The sequence below is a fragment of the Molothrus aeneus genome, chromosome 4, assembly GCF_037042795.1.
Source record: "Molothrus aeneus isolate 106 chromosome 4, BPBGC_Maene_1.0, whole genome shotgun sequence".
In the NCBI taxonomy this organism is placed as follows: Eukaryota; Metazoa; Chordata; class Aves; order Passeriformes; family Icteridae; genus Molothrus; species Molothrus aeneus.
Window position 1 is genome coordinate 51795355 of NC_089649.1, and position 15076 is coordinate 51810430.

Below are 15076 nucleotides of genomic sequence, written 5' to 3' on the forward strand. Positions count from 1 at the left end.
GGTTAGGACTAGATGATCTTTGAAGTCCCTTCCAACTCAAACTCTACAATTCTGTGATTCTATGATAATGTGTTTAGTCACACCTAAATAACTGTGTGAAATTGTATTTAACTATAGACAATTTCAATTGTGATTGTACTATGGAATATTTTTTCCTCTAGAAATAGTTCTGTGATGTCTATTATATTTCATTACTTTCCATGACAAATTTGCTTAAGCAACAAGTAAAATGAAAGAGAGAAGCAAGTGCCTGAAATGGTGACCTTTAAATCTAATAGCATCGTTAAAAGTGTCAAATGTGGTTTCTGTTGAGTTCAAATAAGCCAGTGCTATGGAGATAAAATCTTAATGATGTGTGATTCATTACAATTCAATGAACTGTGCAAAAGATAAATATGGAAAAAAAATTAGCACTTTGCTATGCAGAAAATTTTCTCAAAGGGATTTATTTTCAAATAAGTTAAAGAATGCTCCATTAAACTTCTCAAACATGACAGAAAGCTATGTCAAGGTAACCAAATCTCCTAAATGAGAGCAATAGCAAAGAAATAAAAAAACCTCTGAACATGCCACATGCTTTGAAGATGCATTTGTATTCAAAAACAACTTGAAAACTTTTAAATATAAATGAGAGACAGAAGAGCTAGAATAAAGTCCCACTTGTAACACAGGTACTCTAAGAAAAAGTATTAAAGCCACTAGATTTTGATTTTCTCGTGACAGATTTCTTGGAGAAACCCTAGTCAGCAAGTAGAAACCTCTCATTTACAGCAGGAGCTTAATTCCCTTGCATTGCTAGAATAAATTGTCTGCTTTCATTTCTAGGCTTGTTAATTCAATAAAGCAGTACTGCAGAAAAGATTCTCAGCTTGTCTGTAGGTTAAAACATGTACCAATTCCTGGGGAAGTGGGGGATCACCTGCCCACAAGGCTGTATCCAGAGGTTTGGGTGCAGGCCTAGGATAGGACTTGGAATGGGTTAGTCCAGGCAAGTATCTGCCCAGTATTGTGTGCTTTGGCAAAAGACAGCAGATAGAGGCTCCTTAACTTCCTGGATGTTGTCCCAGGGAATGTATTTTGAATTTCTATCTTTGCAGACTTGTGTTGAAAGTGAAGTCAAGGTCAGTGTTTCTAATTCACCCATCACCACTATATGAGAGGTTACTAATTTATTTTGCTGTTGGTTTACAAGTAGCTGTAAATTGTGATAATTAAGAGTATGTCAATTAATCTAATAACTTCTTGAGAGAATTTTGCATGTGCAGTTGAGTGTTGAATACAATATGTAAGCCAAAAATTCATTCGGACTTCATTATCACCAGAATTGGTACAGGAGAGAAAAACATCAATACATTGTAAAAGTAATTAGTAAACAGCACTATGTGGGATCACTTTTACACATTTGTTTCAAAAGTGATAAATCAATATCAAAATAGCTAAATGGACTACTTCATGAGTCCATCAGTAATTTTAACAAAAACTTACAGCCATTAAAAGAAGACAGCAAAACTGAATATCATTGTGTTATCATACTTGTATAAAATTACATGAATAGCTTATAAATTGATAGTCTCAAAATCTATGATATGGTACAGGGAACTATCTTACAAAGCTTCCTGGAAATCAAACTGACTATTAATTACATTAAAATGTGGGTATGGGTCGTACTGGCTTACAGGTCAGAGTAAAAATGGGGGCTGGTATTCAGTATGACATACAAAAATGATTGACCTATAATACATTAAGTGGCTGAGAGGAATCCCAAGGACACATAAACAGTTGATAAAAATGCAAAAACTGAATTTAACTCTAGTGCTTATTTGTATCTGCAGTCCTAAAATTTTTCTGAAACTTTGTGTCATTTTGTCTTACCCTGAGTGAAATATGTTACCTCATGATAGAACTCTGCCTATGAAAAGTGTAATGCATTATTTAATTTCCAAGGTTATTTTTCCTGATATTTTATTAACAAAAATATCAATGTTATACTATAACAATAATAGTGAGGTTCAAATCATATAAGGCCTAGATATTCACCTGGTTGATTGAGATATAGCTAACATTTCATTTCTTATGATGCTTCATAAACTCCAAAATCTAAATATTTAACCTTCTCAACACCTTGAGGAGACTGGTGGATGAATTTTATTACCTCTCCTTTGAAGAGGAGCAAATGAGACTGAGCCAATCACAGAAGAACAAGTTCAGAACTTGGACCTTGCTTGGACTGTGTTCAATAAGAATATGTGCATTGTTTGTTTTTTTCCCAGGAGAAAGTGAAATAGTCTCATTAAAAGAAATAAACTCTCACAAATAAACTCAGGTCTCTTATGCATTTTTGGTAGCTTTTTGGTAGACAAACTTCATGTAAATATCAGAGCTACTTGTAAGCCATCCATAAAGGAAGGAGTAGCAGTTGTTTCCCCTATTTTATAGTACCAATTGGCTGTTTGTGCAGCTGGATTTGGAGTTCTTAAATAGAATGAATAGACAGCAAGTAGAATTGATCTCTAGTTTTAAAAATATACACACCTAAAATTTACAATATTTGAATTTGGAAAACGTCTGATGAGTAGTTTGAATCAGTTTCATTAAAAGCTTAATGAACAATTAGAAATGTGGCAAAGATCTATTCTGATGTTTGACAAACCACACAGAGTGTGGAAATCTGGGATATATTCATATCCTAAGGATTAGCTCCTGTACAGTTTGATGATATTATTCCATCTTTGCTTAAACATAGATTTTCAGGGTTAATCTTATAGACTGATGTTAAAAACAAAACAAAACAAATCAGGTCATTATTAATCACTGGAAAACAAGCTTTTAAAAGGGTCTTATAATGATAAGTATGAGCTGGAAGTTATTCTTGGCATGTTTACTGTAGGGGGATAGAATATAAGTAAATAAAGGTACTATAGAATGTAATCTTACCCCCTGAAGAGTTGCAGCTGAGCCAATTATTAAAGATTAGGAGCAGGCCTGATTTTAACAGGCCACAGCTGTAGCCAATAAGAAGAGTGTTATAAAAGAGTGGATTGGTTGGTCGAGGGGAACTGGAGTCAGTTGGCTGCTGTGAGGACAAGGAAGAGTCAGTGCCTAGAGGAGCTGCATACAAGAAACATCAAGGAGGTATGAAACTCTAGCAATATAGAACCTTTGCAATGTAATGACAATAGAACTCTTACAATATAATGACAACTGTTTACTATGAATGACCTTTTCATATGGTATTTGTATTTTAGGATACAAAAGCCCTAATATCTTTTAGAGAATTTAGCAGAAGTCATGCATCTCCTATTTATAGTTAACTTATGGACTGGAATTTTGTCTTGATCTACTAAAACACCTGCCTACCCATGACTTATGCATAACAGCAACATAGAAACTCAAAGGAAGAGGAAGTTATCAGATAACAAAACCTCTGCAGTTTTCAGGCCTATCAGTGGATTTTTCAAAACTTAGTCTTATCAACAAGTCTTAGAGTAGTACTCTGCCTTATGTCATATCTGAGTTACACCAAAATTAGTAAGATGCAATTTCCTGCTAGATTTTTGTAAGACTTCTTTTTTACTGTAGTGGTAGAAAACTGCCATTCCATGCTCATCAGAGAACTATATGTTGTAGGTAAATTAGAGACTCGAGAGCTTTCTTAAAAGATATGTTATGCTACTTGATTACTAACAGAGTAAAACATCATATATCAAATTATACTGCTTTATTTCTAACAAAGGAAAAAACCACCATATGGGTTTGTGTGGTACCAATAACATAATTTAGACATACAAAACATGTAAAGAAAAGCCCCTAAACCTCTAATAGCACAACATGACTTAAAATGATATTGTGTATACTGCAATTTTTCTAGATATAATGCAAACAAAAAGAAGTAAGCAGAACTGGGTATATGTTTAATGCTCATTTCTCCCATTCCTTGCCCTTTCCTAAGAAAATGCACTGAAAACAATTATCTCAGTGGTAATGATGTGATCCAGTATTGTGGTCAAGGAAACTAAGTCAGTAAAACTCTCGCTGAGACAGTGTGTCAAAAGTGCAGCCTCATGCTGAGCTCTGGGGAAGATACCACTACTGTACAGGCATAGATAAATGTGCTGAGGGCAATCTCTTTCAGTGAGCTCCATGTAAGGGTCTGACACCCAATTTTTTAAGACAAATGCTGAGCAGACTGTTATCTATAATCTCTGCCACTGGCAAAAGTGACATGGGTAAATCACATGGGTCCCTGGAAGAGGAAGAAAAGTGGGCTTTATAGAAGGACTTGGTAACTTCTTGACAGAGAAGAGAGTAGAGCTCAAGGGTATTAATCAATGACCATACCCTTAGACTTGATGAGAAAAATTCTAGCCCACCACAAACCTCTAATTAACTAAATTTTTGCATGGTTAGGTAAGCCTTGCAAAGGAGGTCAATCTTCTGTTGTTTACAGGGCCTGAATCTTTCAAATAGTTTAAGTTACTGTGGTTAAAATTCCTTTTCAAAGTCAGTATTCATTGGCATTCCTACTGTTCTAAAAGGAAGCTAGGCTTAGCTGGAAATGTTAGGCAAATTTGTGATCAGATGACTCTGTGAGTCATTAGGTTACAATCCAGAAAGGCTATGACAAAAAAGGGTGTTAGTATACTTACCTGAATCACATCTGTGCACTCACTTGGTTTGGAAACATATCAGCCCCTCAGCAAATAATTGGGAGTGACAATTCCCTGTCTGAGATAAATGCTGCAAAAGCATTAATAAAAGGACAAGCAAGAACACAATAAGTTTCTTTTGATTGTCAAAAAAAGACAAATACAAAAAGTTCTTGTATATTAAAAGTTTAGGAGGTAAAATTAACTTTTTTTTTTACACAGATAATTATGTATCTAATAATTGGCACTTGCAGCTGGATGTTCAAAAGTGCTTGGGCACTGGTGGGATTGGTGCTGTAATAGTGAAATGCAAACTTCTAATCTGGAAGTTTTGGAGAGTGAAAAAGCTGTTTGCATTCAAAATTGTGATCCTGAAACCTCATTTTAGTACCATGGCACCAACAGTTTTTAACAGTCCCCCTACTAGTAAGGCTGTATTTAGTGTGTAGGAAGCAGTCTTAAAAAGAACCCAGGTTTACTTGCTTCTAAATTAGCACCTGTATAATTGGCCTCTTTATCTCTGTATATCTTTGCTTCTGTTTTGCTTAGGTAGGGTGAGAGGCAGACCTCAGACTTCAGCTGCAACACTGTAAAACCTCTGAAACCTCCTTGGATTTAGACAAGATGAGAAGTGTCAATTCAAGTGTCAAGAGGATGCGTATGTTCGCCAATAAACTACATTAAAGTACTTTCTGTATCACTCAGTGTAATAAAATGCTGGTTTCATCTGAGTGACAGTTTTTCACAGACATGGGTGAGTTCCAAGAACTGGGGAATTCCTGGAAATTACTGTAAGTTAAGTACCTTTAGAGTTTTGGTTTTTTTTTGGTTGGTTTCCCTCGCCCTCCCCAGCAAGTGCTCACAGCCGTGTCACTACTGGCAGGCTGTCCTCCTTGCACGCAGCCGGAGCGCTGGCCCTCAGCGCGGCTCCCCGCGGTGACAGAGGTGGCGCCGGGCCGCCCTTCGCTCACTGCCCGGGCGGGAGGGGACACTCGCCGCCTGCCCGGCCCGGGCTGGGCAGCACGGGAGGCCTGTGAGGCGATGCGCCGGGGCATACAGCACCCCGGGGCCGAAGCCTGCCAGCGGGTTTCCGAGTGACTCCTCCGGAAATATGTGGCCCGGCCACAACGCCCTGAGCCGGGCGCGGAGGGCGGCGGGCCCCGCCGGCGCGCCCAGGTGCGGCCCCTCCTGCGGCAGGCAGGGACGGACGGAGGGAGGGAAGGAGCTCCGCGGGCGCGGCCTGCCGGGGAGCAGCGCGGGGGTGGGGTGGGGTGTGGAGCCAGGCAGGAAGGAAGGAGAGAAAGCAAGCAAGAAAGTGGGCGAGCGGGGAGCCGGAGGGAGAACTGAAAGTTGAAGGACTCTAAAGCCCTGCGCTTCCTTCTTCTGCCTTCCTGTCCCCGTGGGCTGCTGGCTTTGGCAGAGGTAAGGCGGGCGCAGGGTGTGCGGGGTTTGGGCGGGCTCTGGCCGCTGCCGGGCCGGCCGCCGCCGGGGGTGATGCTGCGGCTCCGGTGCCGCCGGCAGCGAGCCCCGCGCTGCTGCTGCGCCCGCCCTGGAAAGCTGCTGCAGAGTGCCCGGGACGGGGCATGTCCCACATGAGCGACACGTACCGAAGCTGGGATCGAAATGGAAACAGTTGTAGGCCGGTAGAAAATAAGGTGTGTGTTGCTGTCTCTTTTCTTTGTAGCTTCAATTATTTCAACCATTTGTATGTAAATGACATGCTAAAGAACAGTGCTTTATTGTAGTGTGTTTATTTAGTGTATGAGTCGTTTTTGTGAAGGCAGACATGAACAGACCTCATGTTAGCTGCCATTATATACCTGGATATTTTATCAGAAAACTTAAGAAAGTCAAAGAAGCTGTAGTATGTAATGGATGGAGAATACGAATGAAGGGTACAGCAGAAGGTACTAGTGTTGCCACTGCAACTTCCCAAAGTTCCAATTCCACCCTGAGTTTGCTTATTCATGCCATGCCGTTCCTTACTCCAGCGACTCTGCAAGTCGTTCCACTGGAATTTCTTGCAGTATGAGGTTTGACTCCGAAGTAATGAAAGTTGCTGAACCTATTTCTAGAAGGCAAGTTAAAATTTCTGAAATTAAAAAAAGAAAAGAAAGACAAACAAAGAAACAGTTTGACAGAGGATGTGATTAAAGTTATTTTGTAATTATCCTCTAGGTTGACCTATGCTTCGTAACTTCCTTGTATTGGTAGAGGCAATAGCTCTATCGCAATTGTTGCAATTGGTAATTTTTTTTTAAAGCAGTCTATATGCTGATTGTTTAATGTGGGTTTTGGGAAAGACTTTTAATCTACAATGTTTTCTATGTTAATCTTGTCAGTTTTTATGGAGTTGATTGCAATGCAAAGATGAAATTTACTACTTGCTGATTTTGTTCTGCTCCATGGTAAGACCTGTTGTGCTGTTTGTTGGGTGGGGGTTTGTTTGTTTTTGTTTTTTTTTTTAAACATATTTATTAGGATCTTAATCTAATATGTTGTTTAGCAGAAGTTGGGAGCAAGCCTGAACTTGCTTGCATCAGTTGAACTGATTGCTCAGAGTGTGATTATATTGCCATGTACTTTTAAAGGTTTGACAGTTTCTTCAGGCTTGTATCTGTATTGATATTAAAAAAGGAAAAAAGCCTAGTCCCAGTTGAATGTTTGTGTTCACCTATAACCTACTGTTCACACATTTAATTATTAAAATTTTGGTTGGTTGCTTGCTTGCCTCAACAAAGATTTATTTATCTCCCAGTCACTTTTGTCTTCAAGACTTTTCAACTTAAACAATCAGAATTAAAGAATTTTAAAATTAGTAGGTAGAGCTTTCCAGAATGCTAGACACAGTTGCTTGCCCTCCATGTGAGGAAGGGTTCTGAGAATTAGAAATGCCATTTTTATTTGATCCTATTTAGCTGTCACTTTTAGTAGAAGAAAAGACCTGTTAGGCCACTCTTGAGTTTTTTTGCCACTCCTTGCCTAAGTCCCTTCCATAAGATGGGAAAATGAAGAAATTAACAATCAGTTTGTAAGGAAGTGTGAGAAACATCTTCTGTGGAAGAAGGTTGTATGATTCTGTGAAAGGCTTGAGATGTGTGACACACGTTGCAATTCATCTGCTGCTGAAACTTTTTTCTTAGAAGAAAAGCCCAAATGGTTTTCCTTGTATTGCTTTTTTCACTTAGCAATTTAGGTGTTTTGTCCCTATTTTGATAAAATGGAATGGTCAGGTGTCTTCCAAGAAGTTTGACGTTTTTCTTTTTTTTTTAATAACATTTTCCTATTTTTGGTAACAATGTTGAGAATGGTGGTTTTTGTCTTGGTTATGCTACTTAAGATAATATATTACAACAAGAATAAATTTTATTTAAGCAAGTTCAAATTCCCCTTGCATTTTTTTGTTTTTTTGTTGGTTTTTTGGGTTGATTTTTTTTTTTTGCTATTTATAAGTAGGAAAAATCTGTTTTGCCTTTCTTCTGAGAGGAGATTTGTTTTATGGAGTGTATGCAGCCATATGCACTAATGTTGTTTACAAATGCTGAATTTGTGGTGGTAGAAATATGGATGTGAAAGAGAATGAATGTATTTGTACAAATGTGTATATGCCAATCCATTCTAATACTGTACATTCTTTAGGGTTTATTATAAATTACTTTGCAAACAAAGCTAAGGAGGTGATTAAATTATTTTTCAAATTGATAACAATCATATCAAAATAGAGCAATGTATTGAATAAGGTGGTCCTTGAATCCAAACTTATAAAATGTTTTAAGAAATGATTATATGTTTATGTTCTAGCCTGTGAAATGCTCACCAGTGTGTGTAGATTTGTTTAGTTGTTACATTAATCTTTCTGTAAGTAGTGAAACCAAATCAGTTGTCAGTATAAACCTGTGCTTAGACCCACAAAATAATATGTAATCTTAGTGGTATTTAACCAGTTGCATAGCTAGGCCAGATCTATAGCATGTCTTCAGAAATCTTGATGGATGCACTGATAGCTTCTGCCGTAGACAACTAGAGAAACAGAAAGCGGCTTGGGCTTTCTCTTGCAGCACTGTTGGCATTTTGTGGTCAAAATGTCTTCTCGGCAAGCAGTTCCTTCCTTCCTTTGCTTTGTTCATAAAATACACAGCAAAACATAATCATTCGTACAGATTTGGACACAGTTTGTTCTCTGCTAGGTATCCCTTTGCATTGGTATGTGGTTTATACCAAGATGAGTTAGAGTCCAAACAGCTGATAACACATGGCTATTTGAATTCCTGAAGTAACAACACTGGAGGTGTTCTGGAATAAGGGACAGGCAAAGCTGTTGCATGTAGAAAAAACAGTATTACGATAGAGAAGAATGTGTGGGTATAAATATTTTTGTTTATCTATAACAAATATATACATATAAATATATACCTAAACCTAGTCTCCCAGATGCATTTTTTGTTATTATGAAAGGTGGAAGGATTGAGAAGATGATACTGTCTAAAAATGAACACTAACACCTTAGGTGAAAAAGTAGCCCAATGCTATCATGAAACCCAGAACTGTCAAGGAAGGTGGAAATGGCTGACATCATCAGCTGCAACTGCAACTTTACAAGCCTTAGACTGATATGCTAATGCTGTAGGGGTTTTATATACTTGAATGTGTGTGTGCTTTGGTTGTTGTTTTTTGGTGTTTTTGTTTGGTTTTTTTTTGTCCTTTTATTTGTAGTCATTCAATTTGTGTTTTTTTTAATTACTGGGTATCTCAAAGACTATTTTTTGTCCCAAACAGTACCTGTCTCATATTTTTTTCCCCTGGTAATTAATTTCTGTACTATTTTTTTCTTCATTCTGTACTCAGAATCTGAGAATATATACTCATCTAGTTAAGAGGATATATGTTTACATTTTTCAGGGTTTAGAGATGGGTGGAGGCCATACTGTTGAATTTTGTTCCTTATGACTAGAGGTTGCCATGAAAATTTTGAGGAAATGCTGAGTTTTCAAATTTTCAAAGGAATGATGGAAGTTTATATAAGCATGCAGGTTGGGATGGGAAAAAGGTAAATGCAGAAGTGGGTTGTTAATCCACTGTTCAAATCAATCCAAGGCTTTTTGAATTTAAATGACTTGGGAATCTTTAATTGAGGGTTAACTCGGTAATAAAGTTACTCTCTTGAGAAGCTGATATCTGATTGACCTATAGAGTTGTCTGTCTAAAGGGTTTTAATTGTATCAATTTAACATTCAAGATAAGTCACTTCTGAGAATTGTGGGTAGTGATCGAAGCTGATAAAAATATATCCAGAAAAATTAAGCTAGAGACTAGAGATTTATTTTAAATAAAGGAACATTTATAGCAATTGGTACAGTAAAAATGTAGGCAATGTTTTAAGCTTAAATTCTAGATCCTAAGTGCTGCATTTTTTGTTGTGAAATACTTTGAAGAATTAGGTATTGATGCCTACTACCCTACTACCACAGACAACTTCTGGTCGTAAGATTTCTCCTCTTTCGAACTGCTGCTTAAATCTTAATGCTCTTCCACTGAAGCTGTTCTTTTCCAGGCTGCTTAAGGCTAGTACCTGCATGCCAGGACAGCTGTTACAGTCAGCAGCTTTCCCTAAGGCCAAATTACTCTTTATACAGAAAGAGAGAGGTGAAAAACCTGTTGAGTGTGGCTGATCTTAAACCTTCTTTGAAGAAATATTTTTTGGGGTTGTTTCAAACACCTTCAGAACAGTAGCATCTGGTTTTTGTAACTTGTTAATTTAGATATGGCCCTGAAAAAAAGACTTATTCAAACAGATGGAATCTGGAGTGTAAGAGCTGAGTTGGAAAATACTAAGGAAAAACTCATGAACAGCCAGAACTTGCCTATGGGGTCATACCTGTTCTCTTTGTGGCCAAGGGAAAGCTTCCTTGTCAGAGTTGAGAGGCTGGTGGTTACCTGTTTCCTGTATTCCTGCAGTTTGTTTGAAGGGCTGGATCTACTGCTGAAAACCATGTTATTGAGGATAGTACTTGTTTGGTTAGGCTCTCAGTTGGAGAGGGCTTGAATGCACAGTTCACGTGGAATGCTCTAGACAGTTATTTTTCCTTTGTTCTGTTGCAGGTGTGTTTCTATGTTAAAAGGATTTTGAGATTGGAAGATGAGGGAGTAGAAGCCCTATTCCATAATTAATTGGTGCTAGTGTGGGAATAGGAAAGTTTTAGGCTCCAGTTGTGGTCTTGGATAACATTTTCTCTCCCTGATAGCCAAGTACTGTGTAATGTGAGTGTGTGTGTAGATAAGTGGTTCATCTCTTAACTGTTCATCTTAATGTTTAACTACTAGGAATATGTGTTTTAAGTCTGTATTACTTGTGCTGAGACTTTGATTTTGCTATTTTCTTTATATAGGCTAAGATAAAAGGATGGGTTTACCCTTGTTGAAATTATTGTATACAAACAATTAAAAAATATTACTGTTCAGCTGACAGGGAGTCTTTCACAATTTTATTCAAGGTAATTCTGAGGTTCAGGTGAGAATTTTTTTTAATGTCCTTTTTCTTTTCCATGTGTTTGCAGTCTTTAAAAAAAATCAGTTTGAACTGAAGAAACTTGAAGAGGTGTTTTGAGGAAACATATTTTCTGCTGGCTGGCGGACACCAAATTCAAGAGTTTTCTTGCTAGTGAACATGCACGCAACCTGACTATTTCTACTTGACTGTGTGGGGCAATATACGGAATGAAGTCATGTCATCCACAGGCAATGGCTCTGATATTGAAGAATTTTTAGTCAACATTAACCTTGCACAGTATCTTCCTAACTTTAAAAAATATGGCTATAACACAGTGACAGATTGCGTGGGAATCAATAACTGCGTGCTTCAGCAAATGGGAGTGTTGCCTACAGGGCATCGCAGAAGGATTCTTAAACAGTTAGACAGTCTTTTGGAAATTCAAGAAAATTCACTTTTCCATGAAAATTTAAAATTCAAAGACCTGAAAGGTTTGGAAGAGAAGCAATATTCATCCTCTGATCAGGAGTCTCCTGTAAGCAACTCAAGTGTAGATCAGACTGGCTTGATACCTGTAACATCATCAGAACAACTTCTTAAAAAATCTTACGTCAATAAGGAAAAGTTTGAACTTGCAGAGCACAACTCAATGGAGGCAAATGATGATAACTTTACAAATTTGGATTTTTCTAGTTTATACCAGAATTCGGACAGCATACTAAAAGCTGTCAGTCAAAATAGAAATACCAACACGAATAATCAGCAAGATGCCTCACTGACAGAAGCTGCTGCATACCAAGCTGATGAGCACTTGATTGGCCCTTTGGTGTTCCGTGATCCTCCTTCATTTGTTCGTTCATGTGAGACAAAATGCAAGGAAAACAAACAGCAGAGGTTTGCAGATGAGGGTGATTTATCTAATAGAAAACCAGAGTCTCCATTCTTTAAGTTTAAAGGAGAAATGATAGACAATGACTTATATGATTCCTGTACACTAAACTGCATGAAAGTATTTCCAAGAGCAAGCCGATCTTTTATCTTAAGGCATCGACCTGTACCAGAAATTCCTGAATCAAGTAAAGTTCAACCTTCATCAAGGTAATTGCTCTTTAGTACTAATGAGAAATTACTATCATGGTAGAACTTATGGTTTGGGGTTTGAGTTTTTTTCTTATGTCTATTTTCTTTTTGTGTGGGTTTTTTTAATATGTGCTGTAAATTACACTGGATCTGATATGAATGTTGCCAAACTAACTGAAGAAGGATTAAGCTTCAATGTACTTTAAAAGTATAAATGAGAGTGTAAAGGGAAATTTTAGAACAGTGTGTCCTTATAACCGCCCCAACTTTCTCTGCATCTACATATGAACAAATAAAGGAATCTTTATTGATTTAGGTATAACTCTTATAAGCTATAAAACATAAACAAGAACTTCAAGATGGCTTTTGGGTTCATTTCTGAACTGATAATCATTTAATTGTTAACTTTGGAGAATGAAGGCAACCATTTATTCATTTTATGCGTTGGCTTTTGCTGGTGGTCTCATAACAACAAAACCTTAGCTTTTAATGATGTTTCTACTATAAAAATATTTGAGACATTCCAGCAGAGGAAAACAGCAGTGGAAAAAGGAGGAAAAAAAAGATGATAGCTGTGGATGGTTTTTCAGAGTTTATGGAATATTTTAATCTGTTTCTAAGAATTCAGGTGATGTGACTGTGTATTTTTCTTCCTTCAGAAGGGTTGAGTTCATAATTTGAAATGAGAAGTTACTGAGTGGCACTTACTTCTTGAATAAGCATTAGTTGTTATAGCTTGTCTTCGAAAAATATGATAGAATGTTGAGAAAAATATCTGCTGTTGGGACTTAATTCAAGACCTATCTTAACAAAGGTATAATTGTTGGAATGTTAAAAATAATAGGCACTGAATATGTAGTCAATCACAATACAATATTGCAGTCTTTAAGCAAAAAATACCTCCCCACAGGGTAATTTGTAATATAGTTGGATCTATTAAGTAAGTTTTAGTTGTCATGCTCGCCGAGTGTCTTAAACAGAAGAAAAATTAATGCAGAAGCATGTGCAAAGTTTTGTTGGTGTAGCCATATCCAGATCATTAGGTTGCATTTATTTTTTTTTCAATTTTTTTTGAACCACAAGCTATGCCTGGAGGGGACGTGTCTAAGAATGTTTTATATTTATCTTGAGTTTTTCATCTATATATCTCAGCAGTTAGAAACATCGAGTTTATACATGCTCTAAATGCAGGGATTTCCCAGCATTTTTTAGTTTTTAGATTATGAGCAATGTCAAAATTAATCTTGTAGTACAGTTGTTTGAACAGGTGGAGAGGCAAAGTTTCTTTGCAACAATTAATGATTTTTTTTTGTCTGCCTTAAAAACTGCTTCATTGGTGTCTTCTAAATAACAAAAAAATGTGCTCATTGAAACTTTAATGTACCTATCCAGTGAGGTATACTGCTCCAGTGAGGAGCAGATTTATTTTAACTTTTGTAGAATGATTATACCTACTTCATTTAATGAAGCTATTCATGCTGAGACAAAATGGGATTCTTAACCTCTAAAACATAACTGCATACTAAAAGAGTATTCTCTTCTCACTGTCTTTTGAGAAACAGTCATCCAGTTGAGAGAATGTATAGAAGTCTTTCCACCACTGGAGTAAATCCTGCAATTCCCAGTCTGTTAGTGATTGATATGTGACTGGGACACTAACTTCATTACCCAAAATTTTGACTTGTGAGCTCCAGTGTCTTTTCTTCGTCTTTATGCTCCAGTTACAGCAATATGGAAATGCTGAGGGACCAGTCTGTCTGCCAAAGATCGAGGCTAAACAAGAACTTCACATCAGAACTTAAACATGGCAGAAACTCTCTTGATAACCTTTCTGGCAACCTTTTCACCTCAGGAAAGATTGTATCTTTCTCACAGAATTGCATAGGCAAACAGCCTCAACTGGCCTTATTGACAGATGCTGGTTTCATCCTTATTGTATTGTAAAAAGGCTTTTCCATAGAGGCAGAGAAATCCTGCTGAAATCTGGGAAGCCCAGCATTTCCTTCTAGTCATTCATGGATAAAAGTCATTAAATTTTTATGCAAGGAATACTTTTCTCATCACCTCCTGTGTGCCTTTAGCACAAAAATTCTTACAGTGGGTCTCCTTGTGCCCCATAGTAGAGGTGTAACAGTGTCATTTTTTATTAGTAATAATGCATTTACCTCCCTTCCAATTTTATCTGCTTCCCTGTGCCTCACTTCTGCTCCTGACTTGCCTGTAGCAAAGCATGCTGGCATCTGGAAAGACACCACAGCATTTTAGAAGTTGAAAATACTTGGTTGGTTTATTTCTTTTTTTGAATTATGGTGCTACAGTGTGGCAGCACTGTAACATTGGTGGGGGGGTGCAGAATTAAAAAAAAAAGAGAAAAGTGACAATTACACATTTTTTTTAATAGTGGAGTTATTGTGCAGATTTTAGTACTGGTTTTTGTTGCTCAGTATTCATATGTAGTTACACTAGAGTATTTGCAGCTGGACTTCTCCTTTTGTGTCATTATGAGCTCTCTCTTGTTGGAGAATTGTTAACCAATTGGTCAAAAGGTGTTTAAAACCACAAAGTGAAAAATAGAAAAGTATTGCAATGGATGGAACTAACCACTAATGTGTCTTTAGGACAAGATTAAACATAATTAGTTTTGAAATAGTTTTAGATGCTTTGGATACTTGATAATGTCGACTGGCAGTCACTCTTCTGTGAAATAGTTACCATTGCATCATTCTGGGAAGGAATCTGTTCAAACAAAAAGCTGAAGCAGATTTATAACATGGTAGATCTGATTTTTATACTGAATAATATGCAGATAAAATTTCAGACAGATGAATGATATAATTTTTTAGATGTTTTCATGTCGCCCATC

The 15076-nt window shown here is 37.2% G+C and overlaps 1 protein-coding gene across 1 annotated transcript in view; it reads left to right on the top strand.

Moving 5' to 3' along the window:
- Nucleotides 1-11368: 11368 nt before the first annotated feature.
- Nucleotides 11369-15076, top strand: part of ARAP2 (ArfGAP with RhoGAP domain, ankyrin repeat and PH domain 2) — a 108920-nt gene continuing 105212 nt past the window's right edge. The window contains exon 1 of the mRNA XM_066549174.1: nt 11369-12231. Within this exon, the coding sequence (XP_066405271.1) occupies nt 11369-12231 (863 nt within the window). The remainder of the gene's footprint in view (nt 12232-15076) is intronic.